Consider the following 26,374-nt stretch of genomic DNA (forward strand, 5'->3'; position numbering starts at 1 on the left):
TGGTGTGGGGTGTCCCGTGCTGCCACTGCCGACGTGCATTTCACCTGGAGACTTGCTCACGGTGGATCAGCTAAAAAATTCTGAATTCAGGATTGCACTAATTGTCGTTGAGAGACAGCCACGGTGAGCACCACCTGAAAAGTGGGCACTCCCACCGGATCGAAGCCCTGACGTCAGTAACATAACTATAAATTTAGCTCCACCCTGCCAAAAAAGTTTCAGGCGCCCCTTCCCCCGTCCAAAAAACAAACACACCCAAAGACGACATTTAAGGTGTGTGGTTTCATGATACAGTAATGTCCCTTACACATTATGACACACCAAGTAATGCCCCTTATAACTCATGCCACACCATAATGCCCTTATAATAAATTATGCCACAGCTTAATGCCCCTATACCACATTATGCCACACCCAAAATGCCCTTATAACAAATCATGCCACACAGTAATGCCCCTTGCACATTATGACACACTAAGTAATGCCCCATACACATTATGACACACTAAGTAATGCACCTTACACATTATGCCACACAGTAATGCCCCTTACACATTATGACACACTAAATAATGCCCCTTATAACACATTATGCCACACCGTAATGCCCCTATAACACATTACACCACACCATAATTCCTTTTATAACACATTATGCCACACTGTAATGCCCCTTATACATTATGCCACACCTCAATGCCCTTATAACACATTATGCTGTACTGTAATGCCCTATAACAAATTATGCCACACCTTAATGCCCCTATAACACATGCCACACCGTAATGCCCTTATAACAAATTATGCCACACCGTAATACCCCTAAACCACATTATGCCACACCTTAATGCACCTATAATACATTATGCCACACAGTAATGCACCTTACACATTATGCCACACCTTAATGCCCCTTACACATTATACCATACGATAATGCCATGTATAGCACACTATGCCACACTAAGTGATACCCCTAATAGCACATTATGCCACACAGTAATGCCCCTTACACATTATGCCACACAATAATACCATGTATAACACATTATGCCACACTAATACCCCTAACAGCACATTCTGCCACACAGTAATGCCCCTTACACATTATGCCACACAGTAATGCCCATTACATCCCACCCTGACAGATCTACTTCATCAACCCTCCTCTCCGCTCCTGACAGTTTGCACCTCAGCTCAAGACAGGTTGCACAGATTCTATGTCCATGTACAACCCGATTATTGAGAACATAGCTTATAACCTGTAAACTGCGTGTATCAAGTTAGTGCCCCTTAAACAGTGCTCTCTTAGAAGTCCCCCTGTAGATGTGCCCCTTATGCAATGCCCCCTGTAGTAGTGCCCCTTATGCAATGCCCCCTGTAGCTGTGCCCCTTATGGAATTCCCCCTGTAACAGTGCCCCTTATGCAGTGCCCCTTATGCAATGCTCCCTGTAGCAGTACCCCTTATGCAATACCCCCTGTAGCAGTGCCCCTTATGCAATGTCCCCTGTAGCAGCGCCCCTTATGCAATGCCCCCTGTAGTAGTGCCTATTATCCAGGGCCTTCTGCAGCTGTGCCCATATGCAGTGCCCCTGTAACTGCCCATATGCAGTGCCCCCTGTAGTTGTGCCCATATGCAGTGCCCCCTGTAGTTGTGCCCATATGCAGTGCTCCTGTAGTTGTGCCCATATGCAGTGCTCCTGTAGTTGTGCCCATATGCCAAACCCCCACTTTTAAAAACCTGCACTTTAGTAAATATACCCCTCATACTCAATGCATTCAGATGATCACAAGGGATAGTTTTGGTTACAGCAAGTTGTAGAATTCATGAGGACAACTATATTTTAGGTAGCGTTAGCCTATAGTCAGTATGTTAACTGTCAGTAAACAGTAGTACATTTTCTTTTCAGTTGTCAGTAAGAAAAAGGTAGTGGTCACTAATAGTTGACATCATTCCTAATGCTCCAAAAACATACACAGAAGGATGTCAGTGATGTGTACAGTATAGAGCCATCAGTAAATCCATTACAAAATCAGAAAAAATACTCTAAGCGTTATCAACCCTGGTTGCTGCTGATGCTGAATAAAATGAGAGAGCTCAAGCTTACTTCCGACCTTTCCCTCTGAAAAAGCACTGATGCTTTGTATAATGGGTGCTATATTCTCTCCTGTATGACATACTGTACTTCTGTCTGGCTTGAGAATTTTATTATTATTATACTCTATAGTCTATACACAATTGCACAAAGAGTGACGGCTGTACAGCAACAAAGTGCCATTACTGAATGTGTTTACACAGAAGATGCAAAACAGATCGTCCTGCCTTCCAATAAAGGTTATTTTGATTAGAGAATTGATTGGACTGCAGCCACTCAAGAAGATGAAGTTAGTAGAAAAAAAAGGCAAATAAACAAATTAATGGTTTGGGAATGGGTGATCATTGAACCCAGAAAGACTCATTTATGTATTAGTTTAGAAGGAAAGAGATTATCTGCTAAACAAAGGAGCTCAGGATTAACTGAGATATAGATATTCCAGGGGTATCCGGTCATTAGGTCTACATTGTCTCGATAGACAATGTTTGGGTAAGATAGACAGGCAATACGTCGACAGGTACTGAAGGTCGACAGGGTCTGAAGGTCGACACACTAAAGGTCAACTAGTAACAAGGTTGACAGTTAGTGAAGGGCGACATGGTCATTAGGTCGACAGTCATATGGTCGACATGCAAATAGTCCTTGGTTTAATCATTCATATACATTGTGTATACAATACACGTTATAGTGGCTTACGCTCGCTAACTCCACAATCAAGATTCTGCTCACAGTCTATGGAGGTGTGACCAGAATCTACCATAACTGGCAGATAAATGCGCAATGATAAGTCGTACATATCACAGAATATTTATAGATTATGCCCCTATATAAGAAATAACACCATACTGCACATAACTATGCAAAAAAAGAAAACGTTTTATTATACGCAATAAGTGATAGAACTTATGCGTATGATAATGGTGCTCTAGCCAATCAGCTCCCAACTGTCATTTTTCAAAGAGTTGGCAGTTGGGAGCTGATTGGCTCATTGTGAATGATAAAACTCGTTGATAAATGAGGCCCACAGTGAGGAACATCTGAGTTTATACCACCTCTGGGGGAAAGGGTATAAAAATCTTGCCTGTTTGCATTTTGTAAAATTTCTAGCTCCTCAGCAAATTACATCTGTTTTAGTTCAGCCAACACTCTTATTTTTAAATAACAAGTTTGCAAAGCCTTCATCATCACTTCTTATGATGTACTAGTCACAATGTACAGTATGCAAAACTATGTCTCCTCAGGGGTTGGGTATGAAATTCCGGCTGTCTGGATGCCGCTGGTCAGAACACAGACAGCGGCATCTCGACAGCCAGAATCCCGATACCCATACTGTAGGAAGTAACGGTGAGTATTTTTCTAACCCCTACCCTGACCCTAAACCTAACCTTCCCCTCCCCGCACCCTAATCCTAACACTCCCTACCTGGTGCCTATCCAGTGCCAGATTAAGGTCTGCATGGGCCTGGAGCTGAACTTCATGAAGGGCCTATTGTGTGCCGCTGCAGGTATGACCAGCATTGGCAACTGTCTAGAACCACTTTATAGTGGAGCTCCTAAATAAATTGATGGAGGTTTTTTTGTAAAATGGTGAAAACTGTATGGTATGCTTTTTCTTAACCCCCTAGAATAGTTTAGATCAGGGCTCGACAAATCCCGGGGGCCAGGTCGCCATGGCTACCAGATTTTGCTGCCTGGCTACTAGATTTTGCAGTGAGGGAGAAAGCAGATCCTCATCAACTCTGGCGGAGATTAGTATTGCGGTGTTCATATCATGCACAGGAGTGCATGTGCTGAGTGTCGCCTGCGGTGACTGCTGTGCCTCTGTCCGTCCCGGCCTGCGCTGATGACTCCTCTCCATCTTGGCCTGCTCTGATCCCTGCTGTCTGTCCCAGTCTATGCTGATCTTCCTGTACGTCCCGGCTGTCTACTGTCTCCTTTCTCCGGCTGCATAGAGCTCTCCGGTAGTAGGGTCTACGGTGTGACCACGATGGGAAGGGGGTTTTGTTGTACTTTCTGGCACCATTATTTTATGTGAAATGTGGTGTGTTATTACTGGAGGGTGGGGGGGGTGGAGCAGGGGAGCTGTGCAGAGCAATGAGGGGGCCTCCATTTTACTGCATCCATTCAACTGTGACCATTTTGTGGACTAGTATAGAGTGTATAACAATTGCATAGCACACAGAGCTGTGCTCCTCACTCGTGTAATTTTTTTTGAGGGGACTGTGGTCTGGCTCCTACACTTTCATACTGGCTCCTAGATTTTAGAAAAATTTGTCAAGCCCTGCTTTAGATTAATAAGAAAAGAACAAAAAAATCTTAAAATTGTTCACTGCAAATTGCCATATTTATGTACGTTTTCATCCCACATTCGTAACCACTGTAGTAAAATAATTATTGAACTGCCTTCTTAGGTGTTGCCTTTTAATAAAAAAAAACAATGGCAATACTGGACCAGGACAGTAAGGGTTAACTTTGACAGAGGACGATTTGGTGCATCCCCACTCTGGCAAGAAACTTAAATCAATTACATCCTTATCTGCAGTAGTAGTTACATGATCTATTTTATTAGCTATCCAAAAGGATTCCTCTACATCGGTGTGTGTAAATATACAGAGAATATATATATATATATATATATATATATATATATATATATAGTTAGATAGATAATGCAAATAACAGTGCAGTGACTGCCATATAATATAGAGAGCATCGCAGTGGTCACAGATAATACTGAGAACATCTCAGTTACTGACATATAAAACAGAGAACATTGCAGAGGGCCATATAGTACAGAGGACATCACATTGACCTCCATATAATGCAGAGGACACGACAGTGACTCTCATAGAGTACAGAGAACATCACAGTGACCTCCATATAATGCAGAGAACATCACATTGACTGCCATATAATATAGAAAGCATTGCAGTGACCAACATAATATGTAGAAAACATTGTCGTGACTGCCATATAATACATAGAGCATTGCAGTAACTGACATATAAGATCGTGACTGCCATACAATACAGAGCATCGGTGCCTGCCATAATACACCAAGCATTCAAGTGACCACTACAAAGAACATAGCAGTGACCACAATATAACATAAAGAGCATTGCAGTGAGTGCCATATAATACAGCGAACATTGCAGTGAGTGCCATATAATACAGAGAACATTGCAGTGAGTGCCATATAATACAGAGAACATTGCAGTGAGTTCCATATAATACAGAGAACATTGCAGTGACTGCCATATAATACAGAGAACATTGCAAAGAGTGCCATATGAAACAGAGAGCGTCTCAGTGACCAACAGATAATACAGAGATCATTACAGTGACGTCATATTATACAGAGAGCACCACAGTAAGTGCCATATAATACAGGGGGATGTCTCAACCCTAACACTGTAATCCCGGTAAGGGATTTAACATAGGGCGTCAAATTACCAACGCCTATGTTAGTCCCAATGCCGGAACGCCGAGAGGACGCTGGACCGATCGTTCTCTGCCGGGGGTAAGTATACACGTAGCCGGGGATGGGGGGGTTAGGTTTAGGGACTCCCGGGGGAACTTAGGGCTAGGCACGCCCCCCCCGGAGAAGGCTAGGGTTAGGGGCCAGGGGAAGGGAGGGTCAGGTTTAGGCACTGGGGGAAGGTTAGGGTTAGACACCCCCAAGTGAGGGTTAGGGTGCGGGGAGGGGGGCTAGGTTTAGGCACTGGGAGGGAGGTTAGGGTTAGGCACCCCTAAGGGAGGGTTAGGGGAGGGAGAGGGGTAGAGATAGTATACTTACCTGCGCTGTTGGAATCTTCACCCATCGGGCTGCCGGTGTTGGGATTTGAACCGCCGGGCTCATACTTGTTCCAATACAGGGCATCATGATAGATATACTACACTAAGCATAAGTGACCGCCATACACTTTACAAAAAAAAACATTGCAGTGAGTGCCATATAATACAGAGAACTCCAACGGCCACCACAAAATACAGAGGACACCACAGCCACAGACTATGGCCCCTGAAATATGGGATAAACCAGATAACAAGTTGTTGGCAGATAGAGGTCTATAATACAGCACAGCCCCACAGCTGCCTAACGCCTCCATCCGTCACTACTGCCGCCCTCTATACTGTGTGCACCGCAGCTAGTGTGTCAACACAGACACACTGAGCCTGCGGCTGTGCTGTAGTAAAGCAGAGCCAAGGCAGGAGGCCGACATAGATACACATACAAACACACATATATATATTATATATATATATATATATCAGAGCCGTAACTAGACATTTTGGAGCCCTGTGCCAAAAGGAGCAGTGCCGCCCACATCCCCTAATTTTTCAAATAGGGACGTAAGATAATGTCCCTGAAAAAGGGCCATGGCCTCATGGGGAAAGGCCAGGGAAGAGATAGGGGAGGCCAGCAGATGCTGGGGGTAAAAGAAGAGGAGGCTAAAAGTAAGAATTATAATAAACAGGAAAATTGATAGGCCCAAACAGCACCCCCTGCCCTGCAGTGCCCTGTACCCTGCGTTGTACTACCCTAGTTACGGCCCCGAGAGAATATATATATAAATATATGTATCTATATAAACACACACACAAACCACTCGGACCAGCACTCAATACTTCTCAATTGTGACAATGACATGGGTGCTCACACTTTTGTTATCCTGACGAAGGGGCCGCAGGGGCCTTGAAATATTGAAACAGAAATATTACTTTGTACCAAATCCTGGAGTGACGCACTGTGTTCTGCCACATACCGTGGCTCTGCATACTAACCGAATATATATTATATATATATATATATTAGGGGTGAGCGGGTTCGGATTTCTGAAATCCGAACCCCCCCGAGCCCCCCCGATCCGAGTCCGATCCGAGTCAGGCTCGACTTTTCCCGCCTGACTCGGATCTGAAATCGAGGCAAAACGTCATCATCCCGCCTTCCGAGTCTCGCGGGTTTTGGATCCTATATAAGGTACCCGCGTCGGCGCCATTTTCTCACTCGGCTGTGGACAGTGAAGAGGGAGGGTGGGAGTTAGGGCTGTGTAGTGTAGTGTAGTGTAGTGTAGTGCTGCTGTTGTCCACTACTTCAAAGTCCATAGGGGCTGGCTGTGTTGTGCTGTGCTGCTGTTGTTAATAGGGGCTGTGTCCACTCCTTCAAAGTCCATAGGGGCTGGCTGGACTGTGTTGTGCAGTCAGTTCTCCATAGGGGCTGTGTCCACTCCAAAGTCCTGTGCAGTGTCCCAGTCCTAAAGGAGTGCTGTAGTGTTGTCCAGGGGGTGCTCTGTCCATCAGGGGTGCTCCCCCCAAGTGCTAAAAAAATAATATATTTTCTGTGTTTGTGAATTGTGTGCGCAGTAGCCGCACGTGCATCAACAAAGTAGTGCCAAGCGTGCGCCTGTGTCATAAGTAAAGGGCCGGCTGGCTTGACCGTTAAAGGGTGCTGTAACCCCCGAAAAAGTACACTCCAGTCCAAACCCAAAAAAAATTATTTTCTGTGTTTGTGAATTGTGTGCGCAGTAGCCGCACGTGCATCAACAAAGTAGTGCCAAGCGTGCGCCTGTGTCATAAGTAAAGGGCCGGCTGGCTTGACCGTTAAGGGTGCTGTAACCCCCGAAAGTACACTCCAGTCCAAACCAAAAAAAAAATTATTTTCTGTGTTTGTGAATTGTGTGCGCAGTAGCCGCACGTGCATCAACAAAGTAGTGCCAAGCGTGCGCCTGTGTCATAAGTAAAGGGCCGACTGGCTTGACCGTTAAGGGTGCTGTAACCCCCGAAAGTACACTCCAGTCCAAACCAAAAAAAAAATTATTTTCTGTGTTTGTGAATTGTGTGCGCAGTAGCCGCACGTGCATCAACAAAGTAGTGCCAAGCGTGCACCTGTGTCATAAGTAAAGGGCCGGCTGGCTTGACCGTTAAGGGTGCTGTAACCCCCGAAAGTACACTCCAGTCCAAACCAAAAAAATAATTATTTTCTGTGTTTGTGAATTGTGTGCGCAGTAGCCGCACGTGCATCAACAAAGTAGTGCCAAGCGTGCGCCTGTGTCATAAGTAAAGGGCCGGCTGGCTTGACCGTTAAGGGTGCTGTAACCCCCGAAAGTACACTCCAGTCCAAACCAAAAAAAAATTATTTTCTGTGTTTGTGAATTGTGTGCGCAGTAGCCGCACGTGCATCAACAAAGTAGTGCCAAGCGTGCGCCTGTGTCATAAGTAAAGGGCCGGCTGGCTTGACCGTTAAGGGTGCTGTAACCCCCGAAAGTACACTCCAGTCCAAACCAAAAAAAAAATTATTTTCTGTGTTTGTGAATTGTGTGCGCAGTAGCCGCACGTGCATCAACAAAGTAGTGCCAAGCGTGCACCTGTGTCATAAGTAAAGGGCCGGCTGGCTTGACCGTTAAGGGTGCTGTAACCCCCGAAAGTACACTCCAGTCCAAACCAAAAAAAAAATTATTTTCTGTGTTTGTGAATTGTGTGCGCAGTAGCCGCACGTGCATCAACAAAGTAGTGCCAAGCGTGCGCCTGTGTCATAAGTAAAGGGCCGGCTGGCTTGACCGTTAAAGGGTGCTGTAACCCCCAAAGTACACTCCAGTCCAAACCAAAAAAAAAATTATTTTCTGTGTTTGTGAATTGTGTGCGCAGTAGCCGCACGTGCATCAACAAAGTAGTGCCAAGCGTGCGCCTGTGTCATAAGTAAAGGGCCGGCTGGCTTGACCGTTAAAGGGTGCTGTAACCCCCGAAAGTACACTCCAGTCCAAACCAAAAAAAAATTATTTTCTGTGTTTGTGAATTGTGTGCGCAGTAGCCGCACGTGCATCAACAAAGTAGTGCCAAGCGTGCGCCTGTGTCATAAGTAAAGGGCCGGCTGGCTTGACCGTTAAGGGTGCTGTAACCCCCGAAAGTACACTCCAGTCCAAACCCCAAAAAAAATTATTTTCTGTGTTTAGCCGCACGTATATATCAAATCGATATAACATAAATGGAGGACCAAACTTTCTCCGATAAAAATAAAATAGAGAAAGATCAAGAACCACTTCCTCCTAGTGCTGAAGCTGCTGCCACTAGTCATGACATAGACGATAACATGCCATCAACGTCGTCTGCCAAGGCCGATGCCCAATGTCATAGTAGAGGGCACATACAATCCCAAATGGCAAAGTTCAGGAAAATGACCTTGAAAAAGACATTTAAATCAGCTGAAGAGAAACGTAAACTTGCCAATATGCCATTTACGACACGGAGTGGCAAGGAACGGCTAAGGTCGATCCCTAGTATGTTCATGACTAGTGGTTCAGCTTCACATGACGATGGAAGCCCTCCTCCCACTAAAAAAATCAAAAGAGTTAAGCTGGCAAAAGCACAGCGAAGAACTGTGCTTTCTAAGAAGATATCACAAATCCCCAAGGAGAGTCCAAGTGTGGTGGTGGTTGCGATGCCTGACCTTCCCAGCACTGGACGGGAAGAGGTGGCTCTTTCCACCATTTGCACGCCCCCTGCAAGTGCTGAAAGGAGCACCCACAGTCCACTTGCTGATATGCAAATTGAAGATGTCACTGTTGAAGTACAACAGGATGAGGATACTGGTGTAGCTGGCGCTGAGGAGGAAGTTGGCGAGGAGGATTCTGATGGTGATGTGGTTTGTTTAAATCAGGCTCCGGGGGAGACAGTTGTTGTCCGTGGGATGAAAAAGCCCATCACGGTCATGCCTGGGCAGAAGACCAAACATTCCACCTCTTTGGTCTGGCAATATTTCTATCCAAATCCGGACAACAACTGTCTTGCCATATGTACCATATGTAAAGGTGAAATAAGTAGGGGTAGGGACGTCAACCACCTAGGAACATCCTCCCTTATACGGCACCTGCAGCGCGTTCATAAAAAGTTACTGTCAAGTTCAGAAACTTTGGCTAAGACCGTAAGCAGTCCAGGGACACCTAAATCCCGTTGTCCTGTTGTATCCAAGCGCCTGCAAACCACACCGTCAACTCCCTCCTCGTCAATTTCCTCCTTAGTTAGGATCGGAAGTAGTCCTGCAGGCCATGTCACTGGCATGACTGACTCTCCTATCCGGGATTCCTCCGGAGGATCCTGCATTGCTACGCCTACTGCTGCCGCTGCTGCTGTTGCTGCTGCTGGGAGTCGTTCATCATCCCAGAGAGGAAGTAGGAACACCACTACTTTTACTAAACAATTGACCCTCCAACAGTCCTTAGCGAGGAGGATGAAGTACGACAGCAGTCATCCTGAAGCAAAACGTATAACTGAGGCCTTGACTGCTATGTTGGTGTTAGACGTGCGTCCGGTATCCGCCATTAGTGCAGTGGGATTTAGACAATTGATGGAGGTAGTGTGTCCCCGGTTCCAAATCCCGTCTAGATTCCACTTCACTAGGCAGGCGATACCGAGACTGTACAGAAACGTCAGAAAAAGTGTCCTCAGTGTCCTGAAAAATGCCGTTGTACACAATGTCCACTTAACCACGGACATGTGGACAAGTGGAACAGGGCAGACTAAGGACTATATGACTGTGACAGCCCACTGGGTAGATGTATCACCTTACGCAGCAACAGCAGCAGCGTCACCAGTAGCAGCATCTCAGAAATGCCAGCTCGTTACAAGGCAGGCTACGCTGTGTATCACCGGTTTCAGTAAGAGGCACACCGCCGACAACCTCTTAGAGAAACTGAGGGAAATCATCGCCCAGTGGCTTACCCCACTTAGACTCTCCTGGGGATTTGTGATATCTGACAACGCCACCAATATTGTGCGGGCATTACATCTGGGCAAATTCCAGCACGTCCCATGTTTTGCTCACACAATAAACTTGGTGGTGCAGAATTTTCTGAAAAGCGACAGGGGCGTGCAGGAGACGCTTTGGGTGGCCCGAAAAATTTCTGGCCACTTTCGCCATTCAGCGACTGCGTGCCGAAGACTGGAGCGCCAGCAAACACTCTTGAACCTGCCCCGCCATCACCTGAAGCAAGAGGTTGTGACGCGGTGGAACTCAACCCTCTATATGCTTCAGAGGATGGAGGAGCAGCAAAAGGCCATACAAGCCTATACATCCACCTATGACATAGGCAAAGGAGGGGGTATGCACCTGACTCAAGCGCAGTGGACAATGATTTCCGTGTTGTGCAAGGTTCTCCAGCCCTTCGAACTTGCCACACGTGAAGTCAGTTCAGACACTGCCAGCTTGAGTCAGGTCATTCCCCTCATCAGGCTTTTGCAGAAGCAGCTGGAGAAAGTGAAGGAGGAGCTAAGACGGAGCGATTCCGCTCGGCATGTGGGACTTGTGGATGAAGCCCTTCATTCGCTTTGCCAGGATTCCAGGGTGGTCAATCTGTTGAAATCAGACCACTACGTTTTGGCCACCGTGCTCGATCCTAGGTTTAAAGCCTATGTGGTGTCTCTCTTTCCGGCCGACACAAGCCTGCAGAGGTGCAAAGACCTGCTGGTGAACACACTGTCAGCTGAAGCGGAACGTGACACGTCAACGGCTCCTTCTTCATTTTCTCCTGCAACTGGGGCTGCCAGGAAAAAACTTAGGTATCCTAAGCAACCCGCTGGCGGTGATGCAGGGCAGGCAGGACCAAGTTTGGACATCTGGTCCGGACTGAAGGACCTGGCAACAATTTCTGACATGTCTACTGTCACTGCATATGATACTGTCACCATTGACAGAATGGTGGAGGATTACATCGGTGACAGCATCCAAGTAGGCATGGCAGACAGTCCATACCTGTACTGGCAGGAAAAAGAGGCAATTTGGAGGCCCCTGTACAAACTGGCTCTATTTTACCTGAGTTGCCCCCCCTCCAGTGTGTACTCCGAAAGAGTGTTTAGTGCAGCCGGGAACCTTGTCAGCGAAAGGCGTAGGAGGTTGCTTCCACAGAATGTGGAGAAGATGATGTTCATCAAAATGAATTATCAGCTCTTCCAGGGAGACCAGCCTCCAGAAGGTACAGAGGGACCTGTGGTGGTGGATTCAAGTGGGGACGAGTTAATACTTTGTGAGGATGAGGATGTACACACTGAAGAGGGTGAGGAATCGGTGGATGAGGAGGATGAGGATGACATCTTGCCTCCATAGAGCCAGTTTGTGCAGGGACACATTAATTGCCAGCTTGTTTTGTGGGGGCCCAAACGAACCAATCATTTCAGCCACAGTTGTGTGGCAGACCCTGGCGCTGAAATGATTGGTTTGTTAAAGTGTGCATGTCCTGTTTATACAACATAAGGGTGGGTGGGAGGGCCCAAGGACAATTCCATCTTGCACCTCTTTTTTTTCTTTGCATTATGTACAGTTTGGGGCCTAGTTTTTCAAACTGCCATCCTGTCTGCCACTGCAGTTTCACGCCTAGATGGGTCACGTGTTTGTGCCGCCCACTCGTGTCGCTTAGCATAGTCATCCAGCTACCTCGGTGCAACGTTTTGGACATAAAAACACTATTGTGAGGTGTGAGGTGTTCAGAATAGACTGGAAATGTGTGGAAATTAAATTAATTGAGGTTAATAATAGCATAGGAGCAGAAAAACCTACAAATTCTGTGATTTTAGCTGTTTTTATGCTTTTTTAAAAAAAAATACAGATCCAAAACACAAAACCCAGAACCCAAAACACGGAAGGGTGGTTTTGGCAAAACCAATCCAGATCCAAAACACGAAGAAAGATCCAGATCCAAAACCAAAACACAAAACACGAAAAGTGGCCGGTGCACACCCCTAATATATATATATATACAGAGAGAGAGAGAGGCATATAATTACTCTATATATACACATTATCTCTCTTTCTCTCTCTATACAGAGCAGAGGTGTGGCACTCTTAAGGTGCCCATACACGGTGCGATATAGCAGCCGACCCGAATGATTGGTTTGATATCGCTGCTATATCGTACCATGTGTGGGTATGATATCGGCCAGAGCGCGCTCTCGTGGGGTCGTACATCGCACCCCCAGATCTTACTGCAAGTTCAATTGATCTGGAGATGCGATGTACGATCCCACACAGCGCTATGCGGGTGGGGGAGGGGGGTGCTGGAATATGGGGCGGTCAGCAACCCGATCACAGCGTGTGTGGGGACCATCCAATATGTCGGACGTCGGATCCCCCATCGCATCGCAAGGTGCATATTGCACCGTTTATGGGGGCCTTTAGCTTAAACATTTTCTGAGACTGGATGCAGTATCAGTGTGACTCAATGACTGAAATGTTGATAATGCATTCAGTCTCAGAAAATGTTTATTTAAGCTAAAGGCTGGTACACACTAGACGATGCCAGGAGCATTCGACAGCATGGGCCCCGCTAACAATATTGACAAGCAATGTCGCTGACAACGCACGGGAGCGCACGTCATCAACGACATAGCTGGTACACGCTGGTTGATGCGGACGATATGTTGGCCCGATCCGCCGGATCGGGCAAAATATCGTCTAGTGTGCACCAGGCATTAGAGTGCCCCAACTCTGCTATGTAGATTTTTCTGACTGTGAGGACTAGGGGGGGCATTCAGACCCACTCGCAAGCGGCAGTACGCTCGCAAGTGGGTCGATGTTCCCCACTGCGCATGCGCACGACGGAGGGAGCTCCGTCGTGCGCATGCGCGAGACCCGGACTGCGACAGCCAAGCTGTCGCTCTGGGTCTCGCACCAAAGGGGGCGTGCTGTCGATGGTGACTGACAGCACGCCCCCTTTGGTGGGCATGCCTGCCAGACGGAGGCGTTCCCATGGGAACGCCTACAGTCTGAAGCCGGCCCCACTGACATCACTAGTGATGTCAGTGGGAGTGATTTTGGCTCTGATAGAGCCAAAATCACTCCAGGGCTTGTGGCTGGGAAACCCTACCGCAGAGTTTCCGTCGCAAGTCCGATGGTCGCGATGGTCAAGACCATCGCGACCATCTTTTTGAACACTCGTATATGCTGTGGGCGGTGACCCACAGCTATACAAGCGTCCTGGAGGACGCTCCATTTTAATGGAGGAGGGCCCTGATTCAGAGCGAGCGCTCTGGTCAGAGCGTCCGGCTCTGAATCAGGGCCTAGGTTCTTTATTGTTGGTAGTGCCAGACAATGGGAAAAAAATAAAAAAATATTATATATATATATATATATAAATAATTATATATACACATAATTATATATACACACATACATAGGTGCCAGCCAGTATACCTACCTGTGGGTTGCTTGCTCCTAATGGCTGGCGACAGCTCCCTCCCTCCTGTGCAGGGCTGACATCTCATAATTTCTATGCCAGCAGTCAGCTCAATCAATGGAGGTGGGTGGGGATGAATGGACCGTGTTTCATATGAAAGGGGACATAACTGCAGATGCAGATGGGACCCCTAGCACGAATTGGGGGCGGAGCTTCGGACAGTATGGGGGCGGAGCTTCGGCTGGTATGGGGGCGGAGCTTAACACTGCAAGGAGACCCTGCAAGGAGAGGATACTCGGATAACATAGGGGCGGGGCTTCAGACAGTCTGGGGGTGGAGCCTCGAATGACGGAGCTTCGGATTGCCGATGTGGGGTGGGTAGAGAGGGGGCGACTGGCCGGGGGTAGAGAGGGGGTGACTGGCCGGGGCCTGAGGCTTCCCTCCACTGCAGTGCAGACAGCGGTGACAGGGATTTTTTTTTTTAATTCCCTTTCAAAAATGCCTGCACTGCAATGGATCCTGTGGGCCTATTTTCAAGGTGGGCCTGGAGCTGTAGCTCCACCCGCCCCATTAGTAATCCGGCCCTGTGCCTATCCCTCCCCCTAGTGCCTAACCCTAATCCCGCTACCCAACCCTAACCTCCCCCTAACACCTCGATACTTACCTTCGGGATGTCGGTGGTCGAGATACTGGTGCCGGGATCCTGGCCTGTCAGGATTTTGCGCTGGTATTCAGACCGTCGGCATCCCATACACCGGGATGCCGACTACATCCTCTTCTCAGATATGCAGACCTTTCTCCTCAATAATTAAATGTCTACAAGTATTCAAATAAAAAGGTTAACTACGTTAAAGTGCTTGTCTCATGATGGAGTCTCAAAATGATATAAAATCTAATATTGCCTAGCATCAGTGCGAGAATTATCATTTCTTATCACCACAAAAAATGTACTTATGGATTTGTCAAATATTAGGCTTGACTCTGAGTCACACCCAATATGTCCACGATGCCTATGGTGATGTAGCTGAGCGATTATTTACAACTGCGCATGCGTGAACATATCTGAAAGCCCTTGCGGTGCATGCGGTACACAGAGTGTACACACATAGGTGCTGTTTTGATCAAGTCAGACGGTATCAGAAAGGTGGAGGAACAGTGATAGGAGTTCCAGGGTGGTGTCTGGGAGGTGACTAGTAGATCACGCAAAAATGTTCCGTTCAGTGGGCATGTTATGGGAGTGTAGGATGTGTGTCAATGCAAGAGGCTGCGTTCCCAGACGCCCAGACGCAAGCATAGGAGGCCATGGTCAGATGAAGAAACTGCACCTGCGAGCGATGGTGGAGTATAAGGGTGCACCAATCAGTATTACAGTATTACAGTGGGCGTATCAGTCCTTACACATTCGGCCACACAGATGTACACAAGGGAAGGAGTTTGTAAGCCATTTAGACAAGCTTGCAGACAAGTGACCGCCAATACACACTGCTCAGTGCTCTTTTGCGTTTGACTCAGAACCAGGCCCATTGAGAGGAAATACCAGCAAGAATTGTAAGTACCTAAGTACATGCATAGGCAAATGCAGGGGGGGTTTCCGTCTGCCTGGAAACCCCCCTCCCTAGCCCACACCATGACCACAATAGAAATAGTAATATAATAGATTGTTACTAGTGCTGCATGTCCTTCTCAGTATCACAAATGAAATAATTAGCACCACCTGTGGATCTTTTAACATGTATCAGCCAGTAATAAATAACCTGTGTACCAACTAGGAGATCTGGAAAAGATACACTGTTAGAGATGCACTGCTATAGAGCCCAATATGTACATATACAGTATGTCCAGGGCAGTGCTAGGTTCTTCTGCTGCTCCTCCAGGCTCCCGGACTTGCTTGGAATGTGCCCACATCTAAAATAAATACGTTCAGCTCAGGCAGGATGGCCTACTGGCGCATCTAATAGCTTACTGTGATCACTGGTCCTGTATATGCTGGAATTATGACACACAATACACTTTGACGCTTACCAGGGGCAGAAGTATGGGAGACAATGGAGGCGCCTGCCGCCAGCACTGAAGGGGCACCTCCTCCATCACCCACAATATATTCACCCCATTTAGGGCTGTAAATATGGGGGAAAGGGGGGCAATAAATGATAACTTGCCTCCGGGCGTCTGGGATGAACTTACGCCACTGACGCTTATTAAAGCTGGTTAAGTACTAATTCTACCCTCTTCATTGACAGGCCACAATCGCTCTAAAATTAAGCCTTTGGAAACCCCCCTCTGGAAATCCTGCGTTTGCCACTGACCTGTCTCCTGACCAGTCTCTGTAAGCATCAACTACAGTAGCACACACACACATAGACAATATTACATAACTTACATACATAATATTGTTTTTAATACATTTTTAAATATTATTTCATTTATTGTAATAATTTAATGAATAATATTTAAACCTTACTTTACTGAAAGAATAAAATATATTTTTAATGCTTTTGTTCTGTTAATGTCAGCCCTTGTGCCCATTAATGTGCATGCTTCCTCTCCGCACCCCGTTTCTATATTTTGTTAGTAACAAACAGCACATACTTACTGTATGTACAGATTATCCTTCTCATTTTACACTGGAAGAATTATAATTAGAGAAATAAATGCATGACAAAAATGTAAAAATAAAAAAGTACATAAAGTAAATAAAATACATTAAACTTGCAAAACAAAAAATATTATAATATATATATATATATATATAATATATATAATTATATATATATACAATAATATGAAAATAGTATTGTAACATATTCCTGTTGGACACTTACAGAGCTAGCTTCCAGGATGTCTCTCCAGATGGGACTCTCTTCCGCAGGATTAGAGAACTCCAGCAGATTATCCAACACCACCTGCCCAATGAGGTCATGTCGGGAAAATCGGTCAAAGTCATAGATACTGAAGTGCAATTTGCGGTTTTGGAGCTCATTAAAGGGCACATTAAAATGGAATGTCTCATTAAAGATTGGGTTAAGAGTCTTGCGGTGTACTTTAGTTTGGAACTTTTTCTTACGGTCAGGTAGAAGATACATCTTCACGTACGGGTCTGAGAACCCATTCGCATCCTTTGCTGGTAGGTCTAGAGCCTTCAGTATCTTTACCACCAGTTGCTCTGTGTTATAGGCGTAGCGTAGGATGAAGCTAATGCGCCCACAGCTGGTGGCTTCCAGCTTCTTCATCTCAGCATCAGCCGATCGTTGCTTATACAGCTCTGGCTTAATCTGACCGATGCTGGTGGCCTGCTCTGGTTTCTCATCCACATGACCTGAAAAATCAGGACTGGACAACTGCTGTGTCATGGGTCTGGGCAATGTGTTGTATCTGGAAGATAAAAGAAAATAATGGCAAATATTAATTTCTATTATCATTTTATGTATTTTTTTTAATATATATTTTAGGTTTTAAGGCTAATGGTTAAATTCTACAAAACAATGACAAAGATAACTCAAACCTCCTCTAAATTGCTCTTGATTTTTTAGCTATATTGCCTTAAAATTAATTTACGGAAACAACAGGACAGTCTAAAGTTGGGGTTGTTACAGTCCCAAGCTTGTAAGAATTGGAGCTCAGTCTGTCAATAAGGGCAGTTAACCTTTGGCGTTAATCATCAGGTATTTACCAGCACTCTGTAAGGCTAGTAACTAAAAACATCTAAATAGGTGAGGATGGAAGTATCCAAAAAAAACAGTTCCGTTTGTGCCTGCAGTCAGGATGATATGTAGACTAAAGCTGGGTACACACCTTATGATGGTACGATCCAGTAATGCAGCAAGCGATGTAACGATACATCTCTCACACCGTACACACTACACGATCCGCCGAATGACGGTGCAATGTATTGTTATATGCTTGAAGTAACAACGCCACGTCATTCATTGACTTGTCCTATACCAGGGGTCTTCAACCTTGGCCCTCCAGCTGCTGTGGAACTACACATCCCAGCATGCACTGCCATAGTTTTAGCATGCTGTTATATCAAAAAGGTGGCAGTGCATGCTGAGATGTGTAGTTCCACAGCAGCTGCAGGGTCAAGGTTGAAGACCCCTGTCCTATACAATGGGACATTTCACTGAATGACGGGTGGGGACGACGGATCGGGCATACACAGTATACCATGTGTACGATAAATTGTTCTGATCCGCGTCGTGCTGATATATCCAACAATATATTGTATGATGTACACCCATCTTAACAGATAAAGTGCACCAGCCAGTTAGGGCATGGGGTTAATCTGCATCCCTCTGATGGTCTGGCTAGCTTCCCTCCTGCTCTTTCCTTCACCCTCCCCTCTGTTTCTTAACTTCCCTCCACTCTTCTGCCCTTCCCTTCTTCTTCCCTCTTCGAGTCGAACCAAGTCCTGGCTTGGTTTGCCAAACTCGGGTTTTGGATTGCATGTAAACAGGTCCAAAATACATGATTTTAACAGTTTTTTCTATATTTAAAAAATAAATAAAATTAGGGGTGAGCGGGTTCGGATTTCTGAAATCCGAACCCCCCCGAGCCCCCCCGATCCGAGTCCGATCCGAGTCAGGCTCGACTTTTCCCACCTGACTCGGATCTGAAATCGAGGCAAAACGTCATCATCCCGCCTTCCGAGTCTCGCGGGTTTTGGATCCTATATAAGGTACCCGCGTCGGCGCCATTTTCTCACTCGGCTGTGGACAGTGAAGAGGGAGGGTGGGAGTTTGGGCTGTGTAGTGTAGTGTAGTGTAGTGCTGCTGTTGTCCACTACTTCAAAGTCCATAGGGGCTGGCTGGACTGTGTTGTGCAGTCAGTTCTCCATAGGGGCTGTGTCCACTCCAAAGTTCTGTGCAGTGTCCCAGTCCTAAAGGGGTGCTGTAGTGTTGTCCAGGGGGTGCTCTGTCCATCAGGGGTGCTCCCCCCAAGTGCTAAAAAAATAATATATTTTCTGTGTTTGTGAATTGTGTGCGCAGTAGCCGCACGTGCATCAACAAAGTAGTGCCAAGCGTGCACCTGTGTCATAAGTAAAGGGCCGGCTGGCTTGACCGTTAAAGGGTGCTGTAACCCCCAAAGTACACTCCTGTCCAAACCAAAAAAAAATTATTTTCTGTGTTTGTGAATTGTGTGCGCAGTAGCCGCACGTGCATCAACAAAGTAGTGCCAAGCGTGCGCCTGTGTCATAAGTAAAGGGCCGGCTGGCTTGACCGTTAAGGGTGCTGTAACCCCCGAAAGTACACTCCAGTCCAAACCAAAAAAAAAATAACTTTCTGTGTTTGTGAATTGTGTGCGCAGTAGCCGCACGTGCATCAACAAAGTAGTGCCAAGCGTGCGCCTGTGTCATAAGTAAAGGGCCGGCTGGCTTGACCGTTAAAGGGTGCTGTAACCCCCAAAGTACACTCCAGTCCAAACCAAAAAAAAAATTATTTTCTGTGTTTGTGAATTGTGTGCGCAGTAGCCGCACGTGCATCAACAAAGTAGTGCCAAGCGTGCGCCTGTGTCATAAGTAAAGGGCCGGCTGGCTTGACCGTTAAAGGGTGCTGTAACCCCCAAAGTACACTCCAGTCCAAACCCAAAAAAAAATAATTTTCTGTGTTTGTGAATTGTGTGCGCAGTAGCCGCACATGCATCAACAAAGTAGTGCCAAGCGTGCGCCTGTGTCATAAGTAAAGGGCCGGCTGGCTTGACCGTTAAGGGTGCTGTAACCCCCGAAAGTACACTCCAGTCCAAACCAAAAAAAAAATAATTTTCTGTGTTTGTGAATTGTGTGCGCAGTAGCCGCACGTGCATCAACAAAGTAGTGCCAAGCGTGCGCCTGTGTCATAAGTAAAGGGCCGGCTGGCTTGACCGTTAAGGGTGCTGTAACCCCCGAAAGTACACTCCAGTCCAAACCAAAAAAAAAATTATTTTCTGTGTTTGTGAATTGTGTGCGCAGTAGCCGCACGTGCATCAACAAAGTAGTGCCAAGCGTGCGCCTGTGTCATAAGTAAAGGGCCGGCTGGCTTGACCGTTAAGGGTGCTGTAACCCTCGAAAGTACACTCCAGTCCAAACCAAAAAAAAAATTATTTTCTGTGTTTGTGAATTGTGTGCGCAGTAGCCGCACGTGCATCAACAAAGTAGTGCCAAGCGTGCGCCTGTGTCATAAGTAAAGGGCCGGCTGGCTTGACCGTTAAGGGTGCTGTAACCCCCGAAAGTACACTCCAGTCCAAACCAAAAAAAAAATTATTTTCTGTGTTTGTGAATTGTGTGCGCAGTAGCCGCACGTGCATCAACAAAGTAGTGCCAAGCGTGCGCCTGTGTCATAAGTAAAGGGCCGGCTGGCTTGACCACACACTCCAAAACAAAAAAATATATATTTTCTGTGTTTGTGACTTGTGTGCACTGTGGCTGCACGTCCATCAACAAAGGAGCAGCGCCAAGCGTGCATCTGTCTGTTAAAGGGTGGTGACACCCTCAAAGTGTGCTACACAAACAATAAAAATATTCTTCTTCTTTCTGTCTTTGTGAATTGTGTGGGCTGTAGCCGCACTTGCATCCTCAAAGCAGCAGCGACAAGCGTGCGTCTGTCTGTTAGAGGGTGTTGTAACTCTCAAAGTGCTCCAAAAAATAAAAATTTTTTTTGAATGTGTTTGTGACTTGTGTGCGATGTAGCCGCACTTGCATCCTCAAAGCAGCAGCGACAAGCGTGCGTCTGTCTGTTAAAGGGTGGTGACACCCTCAAAGTGTGCTACACAAACAATAAAAATATTCTTCTTCTTTCTGTCTTTGTGAATTGTCTGGGCTGTAGCCGCACCTGCATCCTTAAAGCAGCAGTGACAAGCGTGCGTCTGTCTGTTAAAGGGTGGTGTCACCCTCAAAGTGTGCTACACAAACAATAAAAATATTCTTCTTTTTTCTGTCTTTGTGAATTGTGTGGGCTGTAGCCGCACCTGCATCCTTAAAGCAGCAGCGACAAGCGTGCGTCTGTCTGTTAAAGGGTGGTGACACCCTCAAAGTGTGCTACACAAACAATTAAAATATTGTTCTTTTTTTTTCGGTCTTTGTGAAATGTGTGGGCTGTAGCCGCACCTGCATCCTTAAAGCAGCAGCGACAAGCGTGCGTCTGTCTGTTAAAGGGTGGTGACACCCTCAAAGTGTGCTACACAAACAATAAAAATATTCTTCTTCTTTTTTCTGTCTTTGTGAATTGTGTGGGCTGTAGCCGCACTTGCATCCTCAAAGCAGCAGCGACAAGCGTGCGTCTGTCTGTTAAAGGATTACATCGGTGACAGCATCCAAGTAGGCATGTCAGACAGTCCGTACCTGTACTGGCAGGAAAAAGAAGCAATTTGGAGGTCCCTGTACAAACTGGCTCTATTTTACCAGAGTTGCCCCCCCTCTAGTGTGTACTCCGAAAGAGTGTTTAGTGCAGCCGGGAACCTTGTCAGCGAAAGGCGTAGGAGGTTGCTTCCACAAAATGTGGAGAAGATGATGTTCATAAAATGAATTATCAACTCTTCCAGGGAGACCAGCCTCCAGAAGGTACAGAGGGACCTGTGGTTCCAGCAGGGACAAATTAATACTCTGTGAGGATGAGGATGTACACACTGAAGAGGGTGAGGAGTCGGTGGATGAGGAGGATGAGGATGACATCTTGCCTCCGTAGAGCCAGTTTGTGCAGGGACAGATTAATTGCCAGCTTGTTTTGTGGGGGCCCAAACGAACCAATCATTTCAGCCACAGTTGTGGGGCAGACCCTGGCGCTGAAATGATTGGTTTGTTAAAGTGTGCATGTCCTGTTTATACAACATAAGGGTGGGTGGGAGAGCCCAAGGACAATTCCATCTTGCACCTCTTTTTTTTCTTTGCATTATGTACAGTTTGGGGCCTAGTTTTTCTAACTGCCATCCTGTCTGCCACTGCAGTTTCACGCCTAGATGGGTCACGTGTTTGTGCCGCCCACTCGTGTCGCTTGGCATAGTCATCCAGCTACCTCGGTGCAACCTTTTGGACATAAAAACACTATTATGAGGTGTGAGGTGTTCAGAATAGACTGGAAATGAGTGGAAATTAAGGTTATTGAGGTTAATAATAGCATAGGAGCAGAAAAACCTACAAATTCTGTGATTTTAGCTGTTTTTATGCTTTTTTTCAAAAAAATACAGACCCAAAACACAAAACCCAGAACCCAAAACACGGAAGGGTGGTTTTGGCAAAACCAATCCAGATCCAAAACACGAAGAAAGATCCAGATCCAAAACCAAAACACAAAACACGAAAGTGGCCGGTGCACACCCCTAAATAAAATACAGATCCCAAACCAAAACACATAGGGGTTGTTTTGCAAAACCAAAACAAGAAAATGAATCCGGATCCAAAACCAAAACACGAGGTCCCGCGCACATCTCTAATTATAAATAATAGTCCCAGTCTTAATGTAAATAGCCTCTGGCGGCGATTCAAATGTTTTTAATGACGTGATAATTAATTAACAATTCAATTGTTCAGGGCACTCATTAATTATCGCTCTCTTTGGCCCCTTTGAGACCGGGTTTAGCCGTTTTACACGGCTAAACCCGTCTAAAGTTCTGGTTAGGGCGCGCTAATTGCAGTTAGCGCGCCCTAACCAGGGGGTTTCTCACTCATTCTGCTCGCACCCTCCTGAGGGCGCGTGCAGAAATGCCGGCGCCTGCGGCTATCACGCCCTGACACAGCAACAATTAAATTAACTGCGGTATGCATGCCATAAGGGGCGGGATTTATCACATCCAAAATGCAATGCTTGATACATCCCGCCTAATATCTTTTTATAAGTAACAGAATTTTTTTTTTCTATTTACAAGTTTCCCACACACTATTCCCACACACTATTCAATATTGGAGCTAAAAGTCCGTGCTGGACTTTTCGCTCTACATCGGAGGTTTTGCAGGGATAAAGTATTCAATTTAAAAGCTGCGAAAAAGGGACCCGGCGGAACGGTATCGGAAAAAATTTGTGAATTTTCGGGAAAGCATCCAGGGACCCCCCAAATGATGTCCTGACATGGGGGATCATTATATGGGTACCCCTGTTTTGGCCCGCGGAAGGCAAGTATGGTTTTTAAATAGCAGCGGCTGGTGTTTTTTTTCCGATAGGGAAGAAGTGGTGGAGAAGAGCACTTAGCTTTTAGCTTTTTTTTTTTACAAAAAAAAACTAGGTGCATCAAATTTGGGGTACATGAAAATGGGTGCAAGCATATTTTTAAGTCCCTAAGGTGCATTTTTAAAATTCTTCAAAAATGCACCTGCCACTACTACCCCGTATGAAGAAAATACCTGCCGCATACTTGGGAACCCCCCCCCCCCTGAATTAATTTCATTAGTTTCAAACTTGTTCCCCATATTTATTTTATTTTTCACCCCAAATTTAAACTTTCTTTTCTGGGGTGTCCCGATTTTTTTTAAAACTTTTTTTTTGGCACAGATCCTATTTAGGGGACTCTCCGAGTGGTGCAGGCTTTTTTTTTTAAACCTGCACCCTTAAACCCCAAAGTTATCCTCGTTATTTTTCAAAGACTTTTCGCACCAGCGAAAAATCTTTGAAATTGAGAACGGGGATAATGAAAATAGGCGAAAATTACATCATCGGCGATAAATTATCGCCGATAACGGCCCTTTCGCTTCAAATTGAATATGGCTCTAAAATGTCATCTGAATGAAAAAAAAAATCCTTCAAAATACATTTTTTCTCATGGAATAGACTCATTATCCCGACCATTACAGGGAATCCACTATAAGAACAGCAATTATTTCTTACAAGTAAGAAAAAAAAAACAAACGTCAATAGAAAGCAATGATATTTTTAGCCCAGGGAGTCTGGTGGCTGCACCTCAACTCAATTCTTACATAAGATGGCTGGAACAGGCAGCCTAGCCGATAAGCACAGGTGACAGCTGTGATCTGAGGTAATCCTTCCTGACAGCATCTTCCCTCACAGTGACAGATAAGTAGGAAAATCTCACAGGGAGAACTCACTGGTTCAATAAGAGACAACAGATAAAAGCCTAGCATCAGTTTGCTGCCTGTACATGTTAAATGTTTTGCCGTTCTGAGCCCATGAATTCTTATTGTAAAATAAAAAAAATTAAAAACACAGCAAAAATACTTAATTATTTAATGATCAACAGTTCTCATCTCACGGGCATTGATTGGGGAATATTTTAGAGGTAATTTGTTGAGATTTAACAGCCTGTTTTTAGTCACACTAATTTAATGTACCGAAATATACCAGTGGTCAAAGAGAATTGATTAATTGCATTTTTCTAATAACTAACAAGGGCTCGCTTTACTAAAGGGCAGATTTAATTGTATGTTTTATATGCACAGTGTGAAATGTTCTGTTTAGCCAAAAGCGGTTCCCTTCTGGAATCGTAATGATTAATGAACAGTATTTTTTTTTTAGCCAGTGTAATACATGGGAAAAGGTTATGCAAGTGTGAGAATAACATTATTACTAATTTTTAAGAGCATGACCTAGAATTTCAGAGTTAAAGAGCACCAGTTGCCTAGATGTTGTACAGTGGGAGCAGCCATTTTGTGGGCAGAACAAACAGCCTATCATTGCATTAGGAACTAGTGATATAACTGAGACAGGGACAATTGCCTGTTACTATTGGTAAAAGGATTATAGCGTCACCCCCAATTAACTCTTGCTCTTCTAGCTCTCTCTCAACTAAATACGTGGGCCTTATTATTCCCTGTACAAAGTATGAAACAGGTGCAAAAAAGTCAGTCATAGCAAGTGGAACTTTCTCATGTCTGCAGCATATTTGCCAACTTTATGTTTCACCTCCTTGAGAGAAGCCTGGAGAGGAGATGGGGCTGACCACTTCGTGAGTCGTTGAGAAGGGGCGGGGCTAAATGTCACCATTTTAACTCTGCCCCCTCCATATGGACCAGCGATTCCTGGTATTATCGCCCTATCCTGCCCATTTCATTATGAAGTGGGCAGGATGGGGGAGATCCACCCACTCTTTTGGGGTTTCTAGGGGTTACCAGAAAAATCAGTTGTCTCCTGCACCTTCCCAGAGCGTAGTTACAGTAAGTATGGTCTGCAGTGATTTTTTTTGATTGATGGCGTATAGCAACAGCTACAAGCTAAGTATTCATTGAGAACAATACTAGAGGGACAGTAGGTGTTTTTCTATCTTAAGTTGCCTCTTCTAAAATCTTCTTGGTACTCCATGTTATAAAGTTTACATGTACTGGTCACAGTCAAGTTAATCCAACAATCTTTTTCAGAGTGTTTGCTGCTTGAACAGAGAATCATATTCTGCAAAGGTGGAGAAATCTCCATATGAACTTTGACACCGGGTGAAACCTAACATAAAAAAATCAGTTTTTGGTTTGAAAGCATCTGTCTAGTTTCATGAAGAAACTGTGGAAAATGGGATGTAGTGTGCATGTCCGCAATCATTATGGGACCCCAAAGGCAGGCATCGCGCTGTCGGCAAGTGGAAAATGCTACTTACAGCAAATTACACCAGCCGGCAGTACAGCTGTAAACATAGTCAATTACCATCATGTTCACAGTTGTACTGCAGTGTGCATACAATGCTGTAATTAGCCTGTTACACTTACAACACAGTGCCTGCCTTCCATGGTACCCATAACGCTTGTCACCATTCTGATTGCTGACAAGCTGTACTGTAAGTATCCCATGGCAAACTACAAATCTGTGGAAGGGATTCTTGTTGGATATAGTGGGAGTTCCAAAGAATGCAGAAAGTAGATCTAAATAAGAAAAAACAAATTGACTTTCAGCAACAGATTTTGTTGACGACCTAAAGGGTGATTTAATCACCTCACTAGACTTAGGTACTAGGAAAATTTCAACACTAAACAGATCAACAATACATCTTCTGAACAAATAATTGAGTTCAGTGTAGGGTCGGGAAGCATGGATGAGAGCACACAGTTAAGAACAGAGGAGATGAAGTAAGGAATTCAACAAGGGAAAACAAGGGTAAAGCACCAATACACCTCTCATACAAAGTAAGTGAAATTCGTATAAGTGACCCCACAACCAGGAAAGTCATATCTCATCTTTTAGAAGAAGTAACTGACAAAGGGGTTTATTTACTAAACCT

The 26,374-nt window shown here is 45.4% G+C and overlaps 1 protein-coding gene across 5 annotated transcripts in view; it reads right to left on the reverse strand.

Annotated features, from left to right (window-relative positions):
• The window catches only part of SYT3 (synaptotagmin 3), a 373,682-nt gene that overhangs the window by 79,441 nt on the left and 267,867 nt on the right, over window positions 1–26,374 (reverse strand). For all 5 annotated transcript variants that reach the window (XM_088482948.1, XM_088482947.1, XM_088482944.1 and 2 more), the window contains one exon: window positions 17,080–17,629. In XM_088482948.1, the coding sequence (XP_088339074.1) occupies window positions 17,080–17,629 (550 nt within the window). The remainder of the gene's footprint in view (window positions 1–17,079; window positions 17,630–26,374) is intronic.

Source organism: Taudactylus pleione, unplaced genomic scaffold, assembly GCF_031769625.1.
Source record: "Taudactylus pleione unplaced genomic scaffold, aTauple2 ptg000301l, whole genome shotgun sequence".
Classification (NCBI taxonomy): domain Eukaryota; kingdom Metazoa; phylum Chordata; class Amphibia; order Anura; family Myobatrachidae; genus Taudactylus; species Taudactylus pleione.